The 23544-nt window shown below is 44.2% G+C and overlaps 2 protein-coding genes across 9 annotated transcripts in view; one reads left to right on the forward strand and one right to left on the reverse strand.

The window, feature by feature from the left end:
- Nucleotides 1-23544, forward strand: part of LOC130296459 (oocyte zinc finger protein XlCOF7.1-like) — a 120128-nt gene that overhangs the window by 88828 nt on the left and 7756 nt on the right. The window contains exons 1-6 of one of the 8 annotated variants that reach the window (XM_056548027.1): nt 988-1043; nt 12971-13109; nt 13713-13862; nt 15501-15627; nt 15711-15772; nt 21136-21931. In XM_056548027.1, the coding sequence (XP_056404002.1) occupies nt 13032-13109; nt 13713-13862; nt 15501-15627; nt 15711-15772; nt 21136-21931 (1213 nt within the window). In that variant the 5' untranslated portion in view covers nt 988-1043; nt 12971-13031. The other 7 variants (XM_056547999.1, XM_056548046.1, XM_056548036.1 and 4 more) reach the window with 7 other exon arrangements.
- The window catches only part of LOC130296518 (oocyte zinc finger protein XlCOF6-like), a 208051-nt gene that overhangs the window by 52079 nt on the left and 132428 nt on the right, over nt 1-23544 (reverse strand). The gene's annotated exons all lie outside the window — the stretch shown is intronic.

The raw sequence follows: 23544 nt of genomic DNA on the forward strand, positions 1-23544 counted from the left end.
TCCTTAAAGGGGTACTCCGCCCCTAGACATCTTATCCCCTATCCAAAGGATAGGGGATAAGATGTCAGATCACCCCAGTGTCATTACTGAACAGAGCGAGTTCTGTGCGTAATGACGGGCGATACAGGGGACGGAGCAGCGTGATGTCATGGCTCCGCCCCTCGTGACATCAGGGCCCGCCTCCTTAATGCAAGTCTATGGCAGGGGCATGACGACCGCCACGCCCCCTCACCATAGACTCGTATTGAGGGGGGCGGGCCGTGACATCATGAGGGGCGGAGCCGTGACATAACGATGCTCCGGCCCCTGTACTGCTCGTCATTACGTGCAGAGCGAACTCGCTCTGTGCAGTAATGACAGCGGGGTGCCGCAGCGGCAATCCCGGGGGTCCCCGGCAGCGGGATCGCTGCGATCTAACATCTTATCCCCTATCCTTTGGATAGGGGGATAAGATGTCTAGGGGCGGAGTACCCCTTTAAGAGGTTAATGATCTGGAATCGGGTTCACATAGACGCTTGCTTCTGCGTTTCTTACTGTTTTGCGCACGTAAGGTTGTGATAATGGCGTGGAAAGATGCTACCATCCCCTCTATTTCTTGGTGGTTTAATTTAGTTAATAAGTATGTTCCTTTATATATTAGTCGCAGAGGCCCAAATAAATTTGATAAAGTTTGGATGCCGTGGCTGATTTTGGGAGAGTCGGTGGTCCCTCCGGAGCGGGTTAGTTCTCCTCAGTAATGCATTTCTTCCTCGTGAGTGGGGGCTGGGTGGGGGTGGGGGGTTCTCTGGGTGTGTGAGTGGGGTGTGAGTGGGGTGTGTGTGGGTGTCCGTGTGCGGTGTTACTGTGCTGCCTAGCTCTGGGCTTTATGACTGACCCGTCCTCCGTGAGGGAGATTTATCAAAACCTGTCCAGAGGAAAAGTTGCTGAGTTGCCCATAGCAACCAATCAGATTGCTTCTTTCATTTTTCAGAGGCCTTTTCAAAAATGAAAGAAGCGAGCCGATTGGTTGCTATGGGCAACCCAGAAACTTTTCTTCTGGACAGGTTTTGATAAATCTCCCCCTGTATCTTTTTCCTGCCTCTCATTACTGGTCGCGATGCTTTGAGGAGCTCTGTGCTGGAGTAGTACTGTATTTGTTCTTTTTTGTTATTTAAAAAAAGTTCTTCTAAGGAAATACCTTATATACTCGAGTATAAGCCGAGTTTTTCAGCACGATTTTTCGAGCTGAAAACGCCCCCCTCGGCTTATACTCGAGTGAGCTCTCCGCCTATGGCTGTCCAGGCATGCTGGGAGTTGTAGTTTTGCAACATCTGGAGGTCCGCATGTTGAAGACCACTGAAGGGATTGACAGGCGGTGATGGTGAAGGGGGGGGGATGATGATGACAGGGTGATGATGACGGGGGTCTGGATGATGACAGGGTGAAGATAAGGGGGTCTGGATGATGACAGGGTGATGATGAGGGGGTCTGAATGATGACAGGGTGATGATGAGGGGGTCTGGATGAAGACTGGGTGATGATGAGGGGGTCTGGATGATGACAGGGTGATGATGACGGGGGTCTGGATGATGACAGGGTGATGATTGGGGGCCTGGATGATGACAGGCAGTGATGATGAGGGGGTCTGGATGATGACAGGCAGTGATGATGAGGGGGTCTGGATGATGACAGGCAGTGATGATGAGGGGGTCTGGATGATGACAGGCAGTGATGATGAGGGGGTCTGGATGATGACAGGCAGTGATGATGAGGGGGTCTGGATGATGACAGGCAGTGATGATGAGGGGGTCTGGATGATGACAGGGTGATGATGATGAGGGTGTTAATGACGGGGGTCTGGGTGATGACAGGGGGGGGATGATGTATTTCCCACCCTAGGCTTGTAGTCGAGTCAATAACTTTTCCTGGGTTTTTGGGGTGAAATAAGGGGCCTCGGCTTATATTAGGGTCGGCTTATACTCGAGTATATATGGTACTTAAAAAAATAATATCCCCTATGTGGCCTTTGTGCGTTACGTGTCTCTCACACAGGCCTCAGACATGAAGGCGAGCCGTGTGGATTTTGGGGCGTCCTTTTAGTTTAGGATATTTTGTTGTACTAAGAAAAGCGATGGGCACCGCTGAGATAATAGACGTGGGTGCAAAGAGGTTGCCTAACCGTGACACAATTGAAAAAAAGAAGAAAAAGACTGGCAACCACAAAAAATGCACACCACCATATGTACAAATGAATATAAATATTACTTTATTAGAAAAACCACAAAGGGAGAGACCATCTTAAAAACACTTAAAACCATGAAATAATGATGTACAGAGAGAAGGGATGTAACCCTACCTCAACCCCCTAGCTGACGCTAAATAGCGTATTGGTGGAAAACTGTCCACAAAATCAATACAGATAAAACCTACCAAGTCCACAAAGAATAAATGCAGCAATATGCATAAAAAATAGATATAATATGAGCAATACCCTCACACAGAGAAATACCAAAAATGTGACACAAGGGAAATATATGTATAAATAATATGTAGATGATAATCCCAGACAATAATTAATACAGTGCCACTATATACTTGACAATACAACACCAAAGTGCAGAAGGCACCAAAATATATATATGTGTGTAACAAGCCTATACGCCTAACCAAAAAAAAAAGGGATTATGTGGTATTAAATGAGAAAAATATACTCAGAGACTTGGACCCATAGGAAAAGTATAAGGGTGCACAGACATAGGACAGTTTCCACCACGAGAAGGGGGACAGCTTGCTCCACGCGTTCCGCCACCCACTACGGTGGCTTCCTCAGGAGTAATCACCTACTCCCCCTCAATGCTTTTTATATCCAATCTCAATTAAGTATCACCTGTAATTATACTCAAGTTAGATGTACATACCCCACATGGTGTGTGTTTGTTCCTCCCCACATCGTATACCGGTCTTCCGCCGGAAGTGGGGCAGATCAAAGAGAGTGAGAGCTGCCGGAAGTGTGGCAGACCTCAGTCATAGTCACGTCACGTCTGCGCAAAAAATAGCCTACTGCGCATGTGCAAGGAATAAAGCAGAGCGCATCAAACGTGGCCGCATCATGCCTAATGTCTGCGCCGGCGCAGTCAGTAGACCGCACGGACGTAGACTGCAAGAGAGAAAAGCTATCTCATTCCCAGCACCGAGTGTGTGTGCCAGATCTCAGCACCATGCCTCAATGCTAGGTGCCCAGCGGGTCACGAGTTCAAGTCAGATGAATGACACATAGGAGGACAACAGTCAGAGCACAGAAAAATAGCTGAACAGTAGCCCGTATGTTTTAGGGAGAGCACAGAACCACCCACTCCACAGCACAAACAAAATATATTTACCAAATAATAATAATAATAATGCGAAAGAGGATGCATCCCCCAGGTGCGTCAATAAGTCGCACCTATAACAAGAACCATATTTAATAATATTACCCAATTATTTATGTTGATATATAGGGGTCCTTTATGAGAGTTAGCCCTCACGGTCCAGGGGACTAGCATCCAACCCTAAACGGGTAGAACAAAAGCCCCAAATATAAAGATGATCCATAGACCAGGTAAGTGTCAAAAGAATCCCATGGTCCAAATAGGTCCCAATGGCGTCCCCTATTCCAGGTGGATGTCGATGGCTTGTCCCTCCAATCAAGGTCAAAGTCCCGCATATCTCATTGTCGATCTATCCACTTCTCCTTATTATGTGGAGCGGCTTCTTAGTAAAGCCCGGTCGTCATGCAGTTGCAAATTTGGTTCAAATACTCCTCCCCAAATATCCAGGCAAACACTATTATCTCAGTATGAATTGAAAGTGGAGGTTCTGATGGAGCAAAAAACAATAACATTATAAAAAAAAAAAAAAAAAAAAAAAAATATTATAATAAAAAAAAAAAAAAAAAAATCATTATAATAAAAAAACCACAAAAAAAAAAAAAAAATAAATTGAATAAATGAATAAAATAGATAAACAAGAATATGTGAAAAACCATGCCACATACACCCAAAAAACGTGGGAAGGAAAAAAAAAAAAAAAAAAAAAAGGGGAAGGGGAAGGGGGGAGAAAAAGAATGTGACAGAATGAAGTTTACATGTAATGTGTATGAAAACAATGTGATGAAAACGTGCTGGAAGTGATATCGGAGTGGCACTATGTATAATGTGTGGGTCCATGAATGTGTAATGTATATTAATGTGTGAAAAAGTGAAATGTTAAATATGTGAGTGCTCAATTAACCAGTGTGCCACTAGGAACTAGTGGCCATGAGGTGTAGAAAAAAAAAAAAAAATAAATAAAAATAAAAAAAAAAATTTTTTTTTTTTTCCTTCCCACGTTTTTTGGGTGTATGTGGCATGGTTTGTAGTTCACATTTATAATTCTAATTTTTTGTTGATTTTCACATATTTTTGTTTATTTATTCATTTATTCAATTTTTTTTTTTTTGGTTTTTTTATTATAATGATTTCTTTTTTTTTTTTTTTTTTTTTTATGTTATTGTTTTTTGCTCCATCAGAACCTCCACTTTCAATTCATACTGAGATAATAGTGTTTGCCTGGATATTTGGGGAGGAGTATTTGAACCAAATTTGCAACTGCATGACGACCGGGCTTTACTAAGAAGCCGCTCCACATAATAAGGAGAAGTGGATAGATCGACAATGAGATATGCGGGACTTTGACCTTGATTGGAGGGACAAGCCATCGACATCCACCTGGAATAGGGGACGCCATTGGGACCTATTTGGACCATGGGATTCTTTTGACACTTACCTGGTCTATGGATCATCTTTATATTTGGGGCTTTTGTTCTACCCGTTTAGGGTTGGATGCTAGTCCCCTGGACCGTGAGGGCTAACTCTCATAAAGGACCCCTATATATCAACATAAATAATTGGGTAATATTATTAAATATGGTTCTTGTTATAGGTGCGACTTATTGACGCACCTGGGGGATGCATCCTCTTTCGCATTATTATTATTATTATTTGGTAAATATATTTTGTTTGTGCTGTGGAGTGGGTGGTTCTGTGCTCTCCCTAAAACATACGGGCTACTGTTCAGCTATTTTTCTGTGCTCTGACTGTTGTCCTCCTATGTGTCATTCATCTGACTTGAACTCGTGACCCGCTGGGCACCTAGCATTGAGGCATGGTGCTGAGATCTGGCACACACACTCGGTGCTGGGAATGAGATAGCTTTTCTCTCTTGCAGTTTTCGTCCGTGCGGTCTACTGACTGCGCCGGCGCAGACATTAGGCATGATGCGGCCACGTTTGATGCGCTCTGCTTTATTCCTTGCACATGCGCAGTAGGCTATTTTTTGCGCAGACGTGACGTGACTATGACTGAGGTCTGCCACACTTCCGGCAGCTCTCACTCTCTTTGATCTGCCCCACTTCCGGCGGAAGACCGGTATACGATGTGGGGAGGAACAAACACACACCATGTGGGGTATGTACATCTAACTTGAGTATAATTACAGGTGATACTTAATTGAGATTGGATATAAAAAGCATTGAGGGGGAGTAGGTGATTACTCCTGAGGAAGCCACCGTAGTGGGTGGCGGAACGCGTGGAGCAAGCTGTCCCCCTTCTCGTGGTGGAAACTGTCCTATGTCTGTGCACCCTTATACTTTTCCTATGGGTCCAAGTCTCTGAGTATATTTTTCTCATTTAATACCACATAATCCCTTTTTTTTTGGTTAGGCGTATAGGCTTGTTACACACATATATATATTTTGGTGCCTTCTGCACTTTGGTGTTGTATTGTCAAGTATATAGTGGCACTGTATTAATTATTGTCTGGGATTATCATCTACATATTATTTATACATATATTTCCCTTGTGTCACATTTTTGGTATTTCTCTGTGTGAGGGTATTGCTCATATTATATCTATTTTTTATGCATATTGCTGCATTTATTCTTTGTGGACTTGGTAGGTTTTATCTGTATTGATTTTGTGGACAGTTTTCCACCAATACGCTATTTAGCGTCAGCTAGGGGGTTGAGGTAGGGTTACATCCCTTCTCTCTGTACATCATTATTTCATGGTTTTAAGTGTTTTTAAGATGGTCTCTCCCTTTGTGGTTTTTCTAATAAAGTAATATTTATATTCATTTGTACATATGGTGGTGTGCATTTTTTGTGGTTGCCAGTCTTTTTCTTCTTTTTTTCAATTAGGATATTTTGTTGGCATCATATAAAGTAGCAGAGGCCTTGGGGTGCAAAAATATTTTGGGAGACAAGTTGATGCTTTCATTGGTACCATTCTGGGGTACATGAAATTCTGATTTGTTTTTTATTTTATTTGTTATGAGGTGGTATACATAAAAAAATCTACTCTGCAGTTGTTTTTTTTATAAAAAAATGTTTAGGTCGTTCATCATGCGGTATAAATGACATGTTAACTTTACTCTTTACACATTTTTATACTATTTATATATATTTTAGTTTATTTATAGCATAAAAACTATTTTTGTAAAAAAAACATCCGATTTGTAAGTCACGGTATTCTGTGAGCCATAACTTTTTTATGTTTTCACTGATGCAATTGTGTGAGGACTCTTTTTTGCAGGACATGTTGAAGTTTTTGGGGGGGACTATTTTTGGGTGTGTTTTGGGTAGGGATCGACCGATATCGTTTTTTTAGGGCCGATACCGATAATCGGTGCAGGTTAGGGCCGATAGCCGATAACTTATACCGATATTCCAGTATAAGTTATCAGCTATTTAACCCCCCGCGACACCGCTGCAGATCATTGATTTAAAGTGGGCGCTTTAAATCAAAGATCCGCAGTGGCTCTTGCGGGGCCATAGGCTGCCGCCGCCGCCACCCGCTTCACTCCCCTACCTGTCAGGGTGGTCCGGGCCATCCATCCATCGTTCATGTAGTGTCCGGGGGCGTTCCGGGTGAAGGGTGGTCCGGTCCGGGCTGTCCTTCTTCTCCGGCGGTCTTCTTCTCCGGCGGTCATCTTCTCCACTCTGGGCAGGCTCCGGCCTAGTACGCTGCATAGACGCCGCTGCGCAGTGACGCCCGTGCGCAGCGACGCACCTGACATCACGGCGTAGCGGCATCTATGCAGCGTACTAGGCCGGAGCCTGCCCGGAGTGGAGAAGAAGACCGCCGGAGAAGAAGGACAGCCCGGACCGGTTCACTCTTCACCCGGAACGCCCCCGGACACTACAGGAAGGATGGATGGCCCGGACCACCCCCATTAAGTAGGTAAGTTAAAATTTTTTATTGACTCGGAGGGTGGGGAGGGGCCCGACCGGTATAGCGGTATGGGCAAAAATCCATACCGGTATACCGCCCAGCATCACGGTGGGGGGTGCGACGCGGTGCGGTGGGTCGGGGGTGCGGCGGGTCGAGGGGGTGGCGGTCGCGGTGCAGTGGGGGCGGTGCGGGGGGCGAGGCATTATCGGCTTATCGGCAAGATAATTGCCGATACCGATAATGCCCAAAATCGTGATTATCGGCAGATAATATCGGCCATACCGATAATCGGTCGATCCCTAGTTTTGGGGTGTATATAATTTATTTTATACGTTTTTTCAAATTTTTTTCCATTTTTTTAATTAAAATTTTTCTTTTACACATTTTTTTGTCACTTCTTTTTTCTTTTTTTTACCATTTTAATATATATTTTTTTTTTTACTTTTATACATATAATTCAATGGAGTACACATCTGTACTCAATTGAATTATGTCTCTGTCTGTCAGTACTGACAGCCATAGGATAGATCAGTCACTACCTTAGGTAAAGACTGATCTGTTGCCATGACAACGGAGGCCACTGTCAGTCTTACGGTTGCCATGGCAACCACCGAGCTCTGCTTTCCATTTGCAGAGCGCCGATCAGTGACAGAGGTAGCTCCCTCCCTCTGTTGCCCTAATAGATGCTGCGGTCACAGTGACCACAGCGTCTACAGGGTTAACTCAGGATCGGAGCGCAGCTGACGGGGCCCCCCTCACCACCAATCACTTCACTGTGTGACCCCGCCAGATCCCTGCTATCGGTCCATCTGTACTGACGGACAAATAGTAGCGATCACCGGCTGGGGACTGCTGTGCTTGGTCCCTGGCCGGCTTTGCTGTGCAGCACAGCCGTGCTCAATAAACTATCACAGCACCCGGCAGCGCTGTGACCGTTTTATTCTCATCAGGTACATGTAGCGGATTTTGTGTGAACAGGTTGGTGATCATATGACCAATTCTGATATAGTCTCTAAGGACCAGACAAAATAGTTACTAGGACTCACTCGCACTATACCACAAAGTGTCTGCATATTAAAGGGAAATAGGATATCACTGCTGATGCCTGGTCTGGTATACATTTCCATCTGTTCTGTCAGGATATGCCGGAGGCAGACATTTTCCCACACAGTATTTTTAACCCTTTATACAGGGCATTTCTCTGTCCCTTACACCAATTGTGAGATCTGGTTATGTATCTAGAGTTTTTAGTCCCATGTCCCTGTTTTTCTCTTGCATGCTGATCACCTTAGTGGGTTGCTGGATTCACTATACAATACCGATCCCGTATATGTACCTTGTCTTTTGCATCATGAGGTATAGCTTTTACTATATTTATTTATTTATTTATTTGTTACGAATTCATGGAATGTGATATGACCAAAAATCTGAAACTATGGCATTTGTAATTTTGTGTGCTCTGCAGCAGGTGTGTATATATATATATATATATATATATATATATATATATATATATATATATATAGCACACATATATACAGCTCTACTGTGTACACATACAGCTCAGCTACATGCACATTACACATACAGCTCTACTGTGTACACATACAGCTCAGCTACATGTACATTACACATATACAGCTCTACTGTGTACACATACAGCTCAGCTACATGTACATTACACATATACAGCACTACTGTGTACACATACAGCTCAGCTACATGCACATTACACATACAGCTCTACTGTGTACACATACAGCTCAGCTACATGTACATTACACATATACAGCTCTACTGTGTACACATACAGCTCAGCTACATGTACATTACACATATACAGCTCTACTGTGTACACATACAGCTCAGCTACATGCACATTACACATATACAGCTCTACTGTACACATACAGCTCAGCTACATGCACATTACACATATACAGCATTACTGTGTACACATACAGCTCAGCTACATGTACATTACACATATACAGCTCTACTGTGTACACATACAGCTCAGCTACATGTACATTACACATATACAGCTCTACTGTGTACACATACAGCTCAGCTACATGCACATTACACATATACAGCTCTACTGTGTACACATACAGCTCAGCTACATGTACATTACACATACAGCTCTACTGTGTACACATACAGCTCAGCTACATGTACATTACATATATACAGCTCTACTGTGTACACATACAGCTCAGCTACATGCACATTACACATATACAGCTCTACTGTGTACACATACAGCTCAGCTACATGTACATTACACATATACAGCTCTACTGTGTACACATACAGCTCAGCTACATGCACATTACACATATACAGCCCTACTGTGTACACATACAGCTCAGCTACATGTACATTACACATATACAGCTCTACTGTGTACACATACAGCTCAGCTACATGTATATTACACATATACAGCTCTACTGTGTACACATACAGCTCAGCTACATGCACATTACACATATACAGCTCTACTGTGTACACATACAGCTCCGCTACATGCACATTACACATATACAGCTCTACTGTGTACACATACAGCTCAGCTACATGTAATTACACATATACAGCTCTACTGTGTACACATACAGCTCAGCTACATGCACATTACACATATACAGCTCTACTGTGTACACATACAGCTCAGCTACATGTACATTACACATATACAGCTCTACTGTGTACACATACAGCTCAGCTACATGCACATTACACATATACAGCTCAGCTACATGTACATTACACATATACAGCTCTACTGTGTACACATACAGCTCAGCTACATTTACATTACACATATACAGCTCAGCTACATGTACATTACACATATACAGCTCTACTGTGTACACATAGAGCTCAGCTACATGTACATTACACATATACAGCTCTACTGTGTACACATAGAGCTCAGCTACATGTACATTACACATATACAGCTCTACTGTGTACACATACAGCTCAGCTACATGTACATTACATATATACAGCTCTACTGTGTACACATACAGCTCAGCTACATGCACATTACACATATACAGCTCTACTGTGTACACATACAGCTCAGCTACATGTACATTACACATATACAGCTCTACTGTGTACACATACAGCTCAGCTACATGCACATTACACATATACAGCCCTACTGTGTACACATACAGCTCAGCTACATGTACATTACACATATACAGCTCTACTGTGTACACATACAGCTCAGCTACATGTATATTACACATATACAGCTCTACTGTGTACACATACAGCTCAGCTACATGCACATTACACATATACAGCTCTACTGTGTACACATACAGCTCAGCTACATGCACATTACACATATACAGCTCAGCTACATGTACATTACACATATACAGCTCTACTGTGTACACATACAGCTCAGCTACATTTACATTACACATATACAGCTCAGCTACATGTACATTACACATATACAGCTCTACTGTGTACACATAGAGCTCAGCTACATGTACATTACACATATACAGCTCTACTGTGTACACATACAGCTCAGCTACATGTATATTACACATATACAGCTCTACTGTGTACACATACAGCTCAGCTACATGCACATTACACATATACAGCTCTACTGTGTACACATACAGCTCCGCTACATGCACATTACACATATACAGCTCTACTGTGTACACATACAGCTCAGCTACATGTAATTACACATATACAGCTCTACTGTGTACACATACAGCTCAGCTACATGCACATTACACATATACAGCTCTACTGTGTACACATACAGCTCAGCTACATGTACATTACACATATACAGCTCTACTGTGTACACATACAGCTCAGCTACATGCACATTACACATATACAGCTCAGCTACATGTACATTACACACATACAGCTCAGCTACATTTACATTACACATATACAGCTCAGCTACATGTACATTACACATATACAGCTCTACTGTGTACACATAGAGCTCAGCTACATGTACATTACACATATACAGCTCTACTGTGTACACATAGAGCTCAGCTACATGTACATTACACATATACAGCTCTACTGTGTACACATACAGCTCAGCTACATGTACATTACATATATACAGCTCTACTGTGTACACATACAGCTCAGCTACATGCACATTACACATATACAGCTCTACTGTGTACACATACAGCTCAGCTACATGTACATTACACATATACAGCTCTACTGTGTACACATACAGCTCAGCTACATGCACATTACACATATACAGCCCTACTGTGTACACATACAGCTCAGCTACATGTACATTACACATATACAGCTCTACTGTGTACACATACAGCTCAGCTACATGTATATTACACATATACAGCTCTACTGTGTACACATACAGCTCAGCTACATGCACATTACACATATACAGCTCTACTGTGTACACATACAGCTCAGCTACATGCACATTACACATATACAGCTCAGCTACATGTACATTACACATATACAGCTCTACTGTGTACACATACAGCTCAGCTACATTTACATTACACATATACAGCTCAGCTACATGTACATTACACATATACAGCTCTACTGTGTACACATAGAGCTCAGCTACATGTACATTACACATATACAGCTCTACTGTGTACACATAGAGCTCAGCTACATGTACATTACACATATACAGCTCTACTGTGTACACATAGAGCTCAGCTACATGTACATTACACATATACAGCTCTACTGTGTACACATACAGCTCAGCTACATGTACATTACACATATACACCTCTACTGTGTACACATACAGCTCAGCTACATGTACATTACACATATACAGCTCTACTGTGTACACATACAGCTCAGCTACATGCACATTACACATATACAGCTCTACTGTGTACACATACAGCTCAGCTACATGTACATTACACATATATAGCTCTACTGTGTACACATACAGCTCAGCTACATGCACATTACACATATACAGCACTACTGTGTACACATACAGCTCAGCTACATGCACATTACACATATACAGCTCTACTGTGTACACATACAGCTCAGCTACATGCACATTACACATATACAGCACTACTGTGTACACATACAGCTCAGCTACATGTACATTACACATATACAGCTCAGCTACATGTACATTACACATATACAGCTCTACTGTGTACACATACAGCTCAGTTACATGCACATTACACATATACAGCTCTACTGTGTACACATACAGCTCAGCTACATGCACATTACACACAGCTCTGCTGCAGACATATATAACACACACATACACAGCTCTGCACCACGCACATCACACACACACAGCTCTGCTGCATACACATAACTTCAGCTCATCCAGCAGCGATCACAACCAGCACAGCAGAGTCCTGCATACACTGAGCAGATGAGCCTAGAGCAGCAGCCCCTGATCATGTGACTCCTCCTCCTCCATGTGACTGATCACATGACTGTGACATCATGGCAGGTGGTGTAAGCACAGGGTAAGTACACGGCTCTGTACAGTCTGCAGGTGGAGGTATGTGTGTGGTCATCAGGAGGGGTGGGGGAGGGGACAGCACCATTAACCCCTTTAGGACCTGCTCTTTATTTCTCCATTGACTGTCACATGACCCAGAACTCTTTCATGACTTTTATCTTCTTTCTGGGACTTGTTGTAATTTTTATCGTCTCCTCTTCTTCCCTTCAGGTTTCTCCAACCCAGGATCCTCTGCTGATATCTTCTATATAAGAGAAGTTTCCTGATCACCATGGAGAGAGACAGGAACAACATGGCCGAGAAGATAATAGACCTCACGCTAGAGATTCTCTTCCGGCTTACTGGAGAGGTGAGGGATTCTGGGAGTGATGTCACATGACCTCATTCTTATCTATGTAATAACAGATGGATATGACTGGAGAGGTGAGGGATTCTGGGAGTGATGTCACATGACCTCATTCTTATCCATGTTATAATAGATGGATATGACTGGAGAGGTGAGGGATTCTGGGAGTGATGTCACATGACCTAATTCTTATCTATGTAATAACAGATGGATATGACTGGAGAGGTGAGGGATTCTGGGAGTGATGTCACATGACCTCATTCTTATCCATGTTATAATAGATGGATATGACTGGAGAGGTGAGGGATTCTGGGAGTGATGTCACATGACCTCATTCTTATCCATGTAATAATAGATGGATATGACTGGAGAGGTGAGGGATTCTGGGAGTGATGTCACATGACCTCATTCTTATCTATGTAATAAATTCATATGACTGAAGAGGTGAGGGATTCTGGGAGTGATGTCACATGACCTCATTCTTATCTATGTAATAACAGATGGATATGACTGGAGAGGTGAGGGATTCTGGGAGTGATGTCACATGACCTCATTCTTATCTATGGAATAACAGAAGGAGTGATGTTACTATGTCTTCATACTCAGGATTACACAGTACTGAAGACATCCTCTAGTGGGCGCTGCCGGGCCCTTGTGGGTAAAGAATGGGTAAGAACCGTGAGCCCAATCCCGGAAATGGATGAACAGAAGATCCTAGAACTCGTCAACAAGATGATGGAGCTGCTGACTGGAGAGGTGACCCTGCTGGGAATGCTGGGACATTATACAGTAATGGAGGGGTCTGGTGATGACTGGAGAGGTGACACTGCTGGGACATTATACAGTAATGGAGGGGTCTGGTGATGACTGGAGAGGTGACACTGCTGGGAATGCTGGGACATTATACAGTAATGGAGGGGTCTGGTGATGACTGGAGAGGTGACACTGCTGGGAATGCTGGGACATTATACAGTAATGGAGGGGTCTGGTGATGACTGGAGAGGTGACACTGCTGGGACATTATACAGTAATGGAGGGGTCTGGTGATGACTGGAGAGGTGACACTGCTGGGACATTATACAGTAATGGAGGGGTCTGGTGATGACTGGAGAGGTGACACTGCTGGGAATGCTGGGACATTATACAGTAATGGAGGGGTCTGGTGATGACTGGAGAGGTGACACTGCTGGGACATTATACAGTAATGGAGGGGTCTGGTGATGACTGGAGAGGTGACACTGCTGGGAATGCTGGGACATTATACAGTAATGGAGGGGTCTGGTGATGACTGGAGAGGTGACACTGCTGGGACATTATACAGTAATGGAGGGGTCTGGTGATGACTGGAGAGGTGACACTGCTGGGAATGCTGGGACATTATACAGTAATGGAGGGGTCTGGTGATGACTGGAGAGGTGACACTGCTGGGAATGCTGGGACATTATACAGTAATGGAGGGGTCTGGTGATGACTGGAGAGGTGACACTGCTGGGACATTATACAGTAATGGAGGGGTCTGGTGATGACTGGAGAGGTGAAAATGCTGGGACATTATATAGTAATGGAGGGGTCTGGTGATGACTGGAGAGGTGACACTGCTGGGACATTATACAGTAATGGAGGGGTCTGGTGATGACTGGAGAGGTGACACTGCTGGGAATGCTGGGACATTATACAGTAATGGAGGGATCTGGTGATGACTGGAGAGGTGACACTGCTGGGAATGCTGGGACATTATACAGTAATGGAGGAGTCTGGTGATGACTGGAGAGGTGACACTGCTGGGACATTATACAGTAATGGAGGGATCTGGTGATGACTGGAGAGGTGACACTGCTGGGAATGCTGGGACATTATACAGTAATGGAGGGGTCTGGTGATGACTGGAGAGGTGACACTGCTGGGAATGCTGGGACATTATACAGTAATGGAGGGGTCTGGTGATGACTGGAGAGGTGACACTGCTGGGACATTATACAGTAATGGAGGGGTCTGGTGATGACTGGAGAGGTGACCCTGCTGGGACATTATACAGTAATGGAGGGGTCTGGTGATGACTGGAGAGGTGACACTGCTGGGACATTATACAGTAATGGAGGGGTCTGGTGATGACTGGAGAGGTGACACTGCTGGGAATGCTGGGACATTATACAGTAATGGAGGGGTCTGGTGATGACTGGAGAGGTGACACTGCTGGGAATGCTGGGACATTATACAGTAATGGAGGGGTCTGGTGATGACTGGAGAGGTGACACTGCTGGGAATGCTGGGACATTATACAGTAATGGAGGGGTCTGGTGATGACTGGAGAGGTGACACTGCTGGGAATGCTGGGACATTATACAGTAACACCACTGGAGGGGTCGGGGTGATGACTGTATCATTATGTGTCAGGTTCCTATAAGGTGTCAGGACGTGGCGGTCTATTTCTCCATGGAGGAGTGGGAGTATGTAGAAGGACACAAGGATCAGTACAAGGATCAGGTGATGATGGAGGATCAGCAGCCCCTCACATCAGCAGGTAATAGACATGACTATATACACACGTCCTCTCATTATTTGTATGTAAAGAATGAATTCAGTCTCTGTATGTGTTCCCTACAGTCAGATCCAGTAAGAGAACAGCAGCAGAGAGGTGTCCCCGTCCTCTTCTTCCACAGGATCAGGTAGATGGAGATATTCCCTATGATCTGTAGAAGGGCTGTGAAGCTCTTGTGTTCAGTCTTGTTTTATCCTACAGTATTTTATGCTTTATACTTGTGGAATGAGAAAGGTGGAGATGACAGGATAAAGCCGACCATAGACATTACATGTTGTCTGGATCTTCTCACAGTTTTCTGGCTATGGAGACTGCTGGTTGGAATAAGGAACCAACAGGTTGGATTTATACCCATCTGATCCTTTATGTCTCCAGTTATCCTCCATGACAGCACCACAGGAGGAAAATGCTCCACAGGAAGTTCTTTTCTTTTTGACTTTCCTTTCTGTCTGACCACAGTGCTCTCTGCTGACACCTCTGTCCATTTTAGGAAGTGTCCAGAGTAGGAGCAAATCTCCATAGCAAACCTATCCTGCTCTGTACAGTTCCTTAAATGGACAGAGGTGTCAGCAGAGAGCACTGTGGGCAGACAGAAAGGAAATTCAAAAAGAAAAGAACTTCCTGTGGAGCATACAGCAGCTAATAAGTACTGGAAGGATTAACATTTTAAATAAAAGTAATTTACAAATCTGTTTTTTTTTTTTTCTGGCACCAGTTGATTTCAAAAATATGTTTTCCAGTGGAGTACCCCTTTAAATTACCTACTATCAGTAGCAAAATGAGGGGAAGGGAAGTAAGAAAATGGCACAACTGAGTAGACCCAAAGGTCCCAAAGGCATCTGATCTGACAACTCCAGGAAATCGGAATGTGTCAGCCAGCCCTAAGAAGTGCAAAAAGTTGAGCTCAGCTTGGAGTCAAGAACGGAACACGTGGTCTTCCCTACTTGGAGAAAAAGATGAGAAGACCGGAACAGGGACCATAGGTGATCACGGTGTATTAGGTAGATCGAACAGGCAGACAGAGTTGGGCTTATAGTTGGGTCGGAGCGCAGTCCGGATACCCAAGAAGGGGTACACCAGGGGGGAACGGAAGGAGGGAAAGGGTTGAAGGACTGCTCGATGACTACCCATGGTTAGATAGTGACTTGACGACAACAGTCAACCACTCTGGTATAGTAGAGCCAAGATAGGAAAGTCTGAGACCAGGCAGATGTCGAGTAAAGATGTGCAGACTTTTCTATTTTCCATGGCAACACAGGGAGCGAGATCTGAGGATTGGTAAAGAAAAGGAGCAAATCATCTGCATAAGACGACACTTTACGCATGGTCTTCTGCAGCGGGATGCCTCCAACATCCGCGTTCGCCCTGATTTGGCAAAGGAACATGACTATGACGATCAGAGGGGAAAGCGGGAAAGCCTATTGCATCCCATTAGAGATGGAAAAATCAGAAGAGAGGATGATATTCCCCCGGACCTTAAAGAGGTACACTACCCCTAGGCATCATGTCCCCTATCCAAAGCATAGGGGATAAGATGTCTGATTGCTGGGGACTCCCGCAATCTCGGCTGCGGCACCCCAGCCATCCAGTTCACAGAGCGAACTTCGCTCTGTGCCGGATCACTGGTGATGAGATGCGGAGGCTCGTGACATCACGGCCATGCCCCGCTCATGACGTCATGGCCACGCCCCCTCAATGTAAGTCTATTGGAGGGGGCGTGACGTCCATCACGCCCCCTCCCATAGACTTGCATTGAGGGGGCGTGGCCATTACATCATGAGCGGGGCATGGCCGTGACGTCAGGAGCCTCCGGAGCTGCACCCGATGGTCTAAATGAACACCGGGTGCAGCAGGGTGATCGCGGGGGTCCCCAGCAACAGGACCCTTGCAATCAGACATCTATAATATGTCTAGGGGCGGAGTACCCCTTTAAGAAGAAGAATAGAAATACCAGATCTAGTTCACAAAGCCCATGGGAACACTGAGGAAGTGGAGTGTCTCTTCCATTAAGCTCTCATTAAACCTAATCACCTTTTTGGCATTGGCCGATGAAATCATAGCTGAGAGGTGAGTAGTTTTAGTTAGGCACTCACCCTTAGCATCCCGGCCTTCCGGCTAGGATCAGGGAATTTTTATAGATCCGGTTGGATGTCCGGGCAGTATTACACACTCCACACATCCACTTATTTATTTATTTATAATTTTTGTCACTGTGTCCACCTTTTTGTTTTCTGTTTGTCCACTAGGATTTGGTAGGGTGCGGTAGCCCTTCTGGGTGTCCCTCCTGCCGGTCTAGGGGAGGTGCGTGTGGCCATCAAGTTCCTCACCTCCCTGCTATACCCCGTGGCATCCTTGCTTTGGCAGGATGCCAAACCGGTTTTACTGGTTCCTTGGCGACAACCTGGTTAACGCCTAGTTGTCCGCTGGGAACAGCTTCAGTCCCTGAGTAGCTTTGGCGAAAGGGGACATCGTACCTGGAACCTTGCAGGTGCCTTTTGGCCCGGAGGTGAAGGGTTTGGTTTGTTGGGGGGCCTCTCTCCTTTGGGAGAAGGGCTTGCGATAGACCGCATCCTCGTGCACGATTTTTTGTGTGAACACTTGCACTTTTTACTTGCACTTGGGTGATTTGAGAGCACGTACGTCGGCTTTCAATAAAAAAAAAAAAAGAACTTCTTATAAAAGGGTGAACCTGGGTGCCTTGCATGTGTTTAATCACCAGTGACAATTAGACCACCATAAGAGGCACCTCTGTCAGGATCCGGATACTGTGAGGATGCTGGTGGTGGATCCTCTGTGTCAGTGGGGTGATGACGTGGGCCGTACCAGGGGAACGGAGTCTAAGGGGTTACTGGTTTTCACCAGAGCCTGCCGCAAAGCGGGAAGGACTTGCAGCGGCAGGTAACCCCCTGGTCGTTCCATCCGATAGCAGCTCAACCCCAACTGACGGCTGAGATAGGCGCGGTACAAGGGATTAGGCAAGAGCAAGGTCGGACGTAGCAGAAGGTCAGGGCAGGCAGCATGGATCGTAGTCAGGGGCAACGGCAGAGGGTCTGGAACACTGGCTTGGGACATACAAGGAACGCTTTCACTGGCACAAGGGCAACAAGATCCGGCAATGCTGGGAAGGGGAAGTGAGTTTAAATAGAGAGGGCCCAGGTGTGATCACTAATTGGGCCAGGCGCCAATCAGAGGCGCACTGGCCCTTTAAATCACAGAGAGCCGGCGCGCGCGTCGGGACTGAGCCGTCGGAGGACTGAACGGGTAAGGAGACTGGGATGCGAGCCGCGAGCGGGCGTGTCCCGCTACACGGGTCACATCCCCGCCGGTGACATTAATGCAGCGCTCTCGGTCAGCGGGTCTGACCGGGGCGCTGTGAGAAGGTGAACGCTGCGAGCGCTCCGGGGAGGAGCGGGGACCCGGAGCGTTTGGCGTAACAACCTCTAAGAGCTTGTACAACCTTCTCACCGAATTCTGGAGGCCAGAATAAGAGAGAGAGGTCACGAGTCTATCCAGAAGACCGGGATCAACAACAGCAGGATTGAAGGCATCAATAGAATAGAACTCTACATAAAGTTCCCAAAAAAGTCTCCATGACGTCAGTAGAAAGGTGCAATAAGGTTTGGGACAGAGTGCGAATGGAGATATGATCTAGCCTGCTGGGCACGTGGGCTGACCAGGTTTGTTACTGAGCTCATAAAACACTTAACCGCCTCCCAGAAAACACATGGAGATATCTTCTTCAAGGTATTAGTAAGGAAATAGTGAGAGATTGTGGAACAGAGGTTGTCAGTGACTACCTGAAGGCTAGGATCAGAGATATAGGTCACGATTCTATACTGGCAGCCGGGATTAAAGACAGCAGGATTGGAGGTATAAGTAGAATAAAACATTACGTGCAGTTCCCAAAAGGCCTTTGCGATTTCAGTAGAGAGGTGCACCAATATTTGGGACAGAGTTTATTGAAAGAGCTTGGGTAACCATACAGTCGTCACATCATACAATAAATTACAATCATATATAGCATGACGGTACAATATACAACACAGGTTCCCTACGCTATACACTGTACCACATGCTGCACTAACATTCCGCTCAATCACTCATTATCAAAAAACAAAGTGCATTACAATCATTGATCGAGGTAGGGTGTTATGGGTGAAATGCCCGCTGTCTCTTAAGACATGCTCCATGTTTTATCAAAACATTAAACTCTCCATGTAAAGTGTGTGGGGGGGACCGAAAGAGATAGAGGTAGGACAGAGGGTTAAGGAACAGAGAGAGGGAAGTGTAAACGAAGGGAAAGAGAAAAAGAAACTAAGAAAATTGGCTGGAAAAAAGTGGAAACAGACATAGAAGTTCGGGAGGGGGGTGGTGGGGGTCTAATAAAAAAGCACACGTACCAAAATGTAGTCTGGAGAAAGTAGACCCAGGAAAGCATGTAAGGGAGCTCATGGCCAGCCGCACATTAATCAAAACAACCAAGGACCAAGCCCAAAGCTCAGGTGGAAGAACGCACCAACACCCAAGGACTGACCAAGAGATCATTGCTAAAAAAAAAAAATACTAGAGGTTCCCATACCATCCAAAACATAAACCTGTATGGTTGCAGCATCATCTTTGTCCTACCTGTAGCAAAGGTTCAGAGAAAGTCCAGGAAGTGAGAGCGGGACTAACAATCCTCTGTGCTCACTCCTGTCCTGTCTATCAGACTACGTGTATTAGGTAGTTGTGCTGGCTATTTTTGTTTTTGCTGTGCTATCAGACTTATGCCTGAAAACAGAGAGGAAGGGGTTACAGAGCAGACTGCAGTGATTGGGTGAAGAGACCCAGCACAGCAGGCTCAGGAAGGAAGATGAGTCATGCAGAATAAGGGCAATAGACAGACATGCCTTCTTCAGAGCACAGGATGAAAAACCAAGTGAGCATCAGAAAGAAGGTATTTGTGAGAGAAATATAGGTGCCAGACACATCAAATCTATATGTACATGATCAGGATTAAATACTGAGTAACATCGAACTTTTTTTGTGGGGTACTCTCTAAATTATCACTTTTAAACTGAAAAGGATGCACTATATTATTTCTGCTCTCCAATAATTTATAGTTATGTACACTGGAGAGTTGTGTGGGGCATTTCTTGAACCTAATAGAAGGGGTATCTTTCTCCTCCTGTGCTGCTATTATGGGGGATTCCTAGAAACTGAATTACTCTATTTTATATTCTATTTTCCCTTAAAGCAAAACCCCAGAGGTGTCTGGCAGAAGCTGATCTCCTCCACTGACACAACCTGAAGCCAGTCTAGCCATGCCTGATATACATGTGTATGAGTTGTTGTTTTTTGAGGCTGTAAATGATCCAAAATCTAATATCGTTGTCCAGCTTCTAGAAGATCTACTCCTGTAGCATAATTTTTGGCCATCATGATAATTTATGATCTTCCTCACATGACTTCTCCAACTGTCTAAGGACTTTTAAAATATTATTTTCACAGGTTATGAATCACGGTGAATATCGGAACTGTATTAATGTTACACACATAAGGGTAAAGGAAGAAGAGACAGATGTGAGCAGTAATAAGCAGTATAAGGAGGACATTCCTACAGGGAAAGATCTCATCTATATTAATGCTCCAGACATAAGGGAAGAAAAAGAGACAGATGTGAGCAGTGATGAGCAGTATATGGAGGACATTCCTACAGGGAAAGATCTCATCTATATTAATGCTCCAGACAGAAGGGAAGAAAAAGAAACAGATGTGAGCAGTGATGAGCAGTATATGGAGGACATTCTTATAGGGAAAAATCCGATCTATATTAATGCTACAGACATAAGGGTAAAAGAAGAAGAGGAGACAGATGTAAGCGATGATGAGCAGTATAAGGAGGACATTCCTACAAGGAAAGATCTGACCTATATTAATGCTACAGACATAAGGGAAGAAAAAGAGACAGATGGGAGCAGTGATGAGCAGTCCAAGGAGGACATTCCTACAAGGAAGGATCTGAACAATATTTATGCTGCAGACATAAGGGAAGAAGAAACAGATGTGAGTGGCGATGAGCAGTATAAGGAGGACATTCCTACAAGGAAAGATCTGACCTATATTAATGCTACAGACATAAGGGAAGAAAAAGAGACAGATGGGAGCGGTGATGAGCAATCCAAGGAAGACATTCCTACAAGGAAGGATCTGAACAATATTAATGCTGCAGACATAAGGGAAGAAGAAACAGATGGGAGCGGCGATGAGCAGTATAAGGAGGACATTCCTACAGGTAACCACCCAGGTGAGTAGTAACCATTAAATGCAGAGAAGAGTCACAGATTTTACTCGATCTCTGGCTGCAAAAATTGTCTGTGCCATTTTTCAAGCTCTGTGCTCTGAATGATTATTTGTCTTTTTTTTTACTCTCCCCTTTCACCCCCCTTTTTATTCATGTCGACCCCATTATTCAGGGTGGTACCACCACTTTGGGTCAATATGTCACAAGATGTGGTAAAGTCAGGGCCTTGGCCACATCCTCTGTCCAAATCCAGTCCAGCCCCCTACATGACCTCTCCAGTTAATGTGAGCATGCTCGGCCCTGATTGGACTAGAGAGGCTGGGTATGCTGTTGAGCTTTGAACACATGTGGCTTGGGTGCTGTTGGACTTGTAGTTTTGGGCAGCACGTTCCATGCTGCCCAAAGCAGAAGCAGGGCCATTGTACACAGCGGGTCTCCGGGGATGCTGCAACTGGGAATTGTTAGGACATTGAACGCAAGGGCAAAGTGATAACCAATGTGTCCAGACCTTTAACCCCTTAAGGACCAGGCCATTTTACACCTTAAGGACCGGAGCGTTTTTTGCAATTCTGACCACTGTCACTTTAAACATTAATAACTCTGGAATGCTTTTAGTTATCATTCTGATTCTGAGATTGTTTTTTCGTGACATATTCTACTTTAACTTAGTGGTAACATTTTATGGTAACTTGCATCCTTTCTTGGTGAAAAATCACCAAATTTGATGAAAAAAAATGAAAATTTAGCATTTTTCTAACTTTGAAGCTCTCTGCTTGTAAGGAAAATGGATATTCAAAATAAAACATTTTTAGGTTCACATATACAATATGTCTACTTTATGTTTGCATCATAAAATTAATGAGTTTTTACTTTTGGAAGACACCAGAGGGCTTCAAAGTTCAGCAGCAATTTGGAAATTTTTCACAAAATTTTCAAACTCGCTATTTTTCATGGACCAGTTCAGGTTTGAAGTGGATTTGAAGGGTCTTCATATTAGAAATACCCCATAAATGACCCCATTATAAAAACCACACCCCCCAAAGTATTCAAAATGACATTCAATAAGTGTATTAACCCTTTAGGTGTTTCACAGGAATAGCAGAAAAGTGAAGGAGAAAATTCACAATCTTCATTTTTTACACTCGCATGTTCTTGTAGACCCAATTTTTTAATTTTTGCAATTGGTAGAAAGGAGAACATTTTTACTTGTATTTGAAACCCAATTTCTCTCGAGTGAGCACATACCTCATATGTCTATGTTAATTGTTCGGCGGGTGCAGTAGAGGGCTCAGAAGGGAAGGAGCGACAAATGGTTTTTGGGGGGCATGTCACCTTTAGGAAGCCCCTATGGTGCCAGGACAGCAAAAAAAAAAACACATGGCATACCATTTTGGAAACTAGACCCCTCGGGGAACGTAACAAGGGGTAAAGTGAACCTTAATACCCACAGGTGATTCACGACTTTTGCATATGTAAAAAAAAAAAAAAAAATGTTTTACCTAAAATGCTTGGTTTCCCAAAAATTTTACATTTTTAAAAAGGATAATAGCAGAAAATACCCCCCAAAATTTGAAGCCTAATTTCTCCCGATTCATAAAACACCCCATATGAGGGTG

This window comes from Hyla sarda, chromosome 1, assembly GCF_029499605.1.
Source record: "Hyla sarda isolate aHylSar1 chromosome 1, aHylSar1.hap1, whole genome shotgun sequence".
Classification (NCBI taxonomy): Eukaryota; Metazoa; Chordata; class Amphibia; order Anura; family Hylidae; genus Hyla; species Hyla sarda.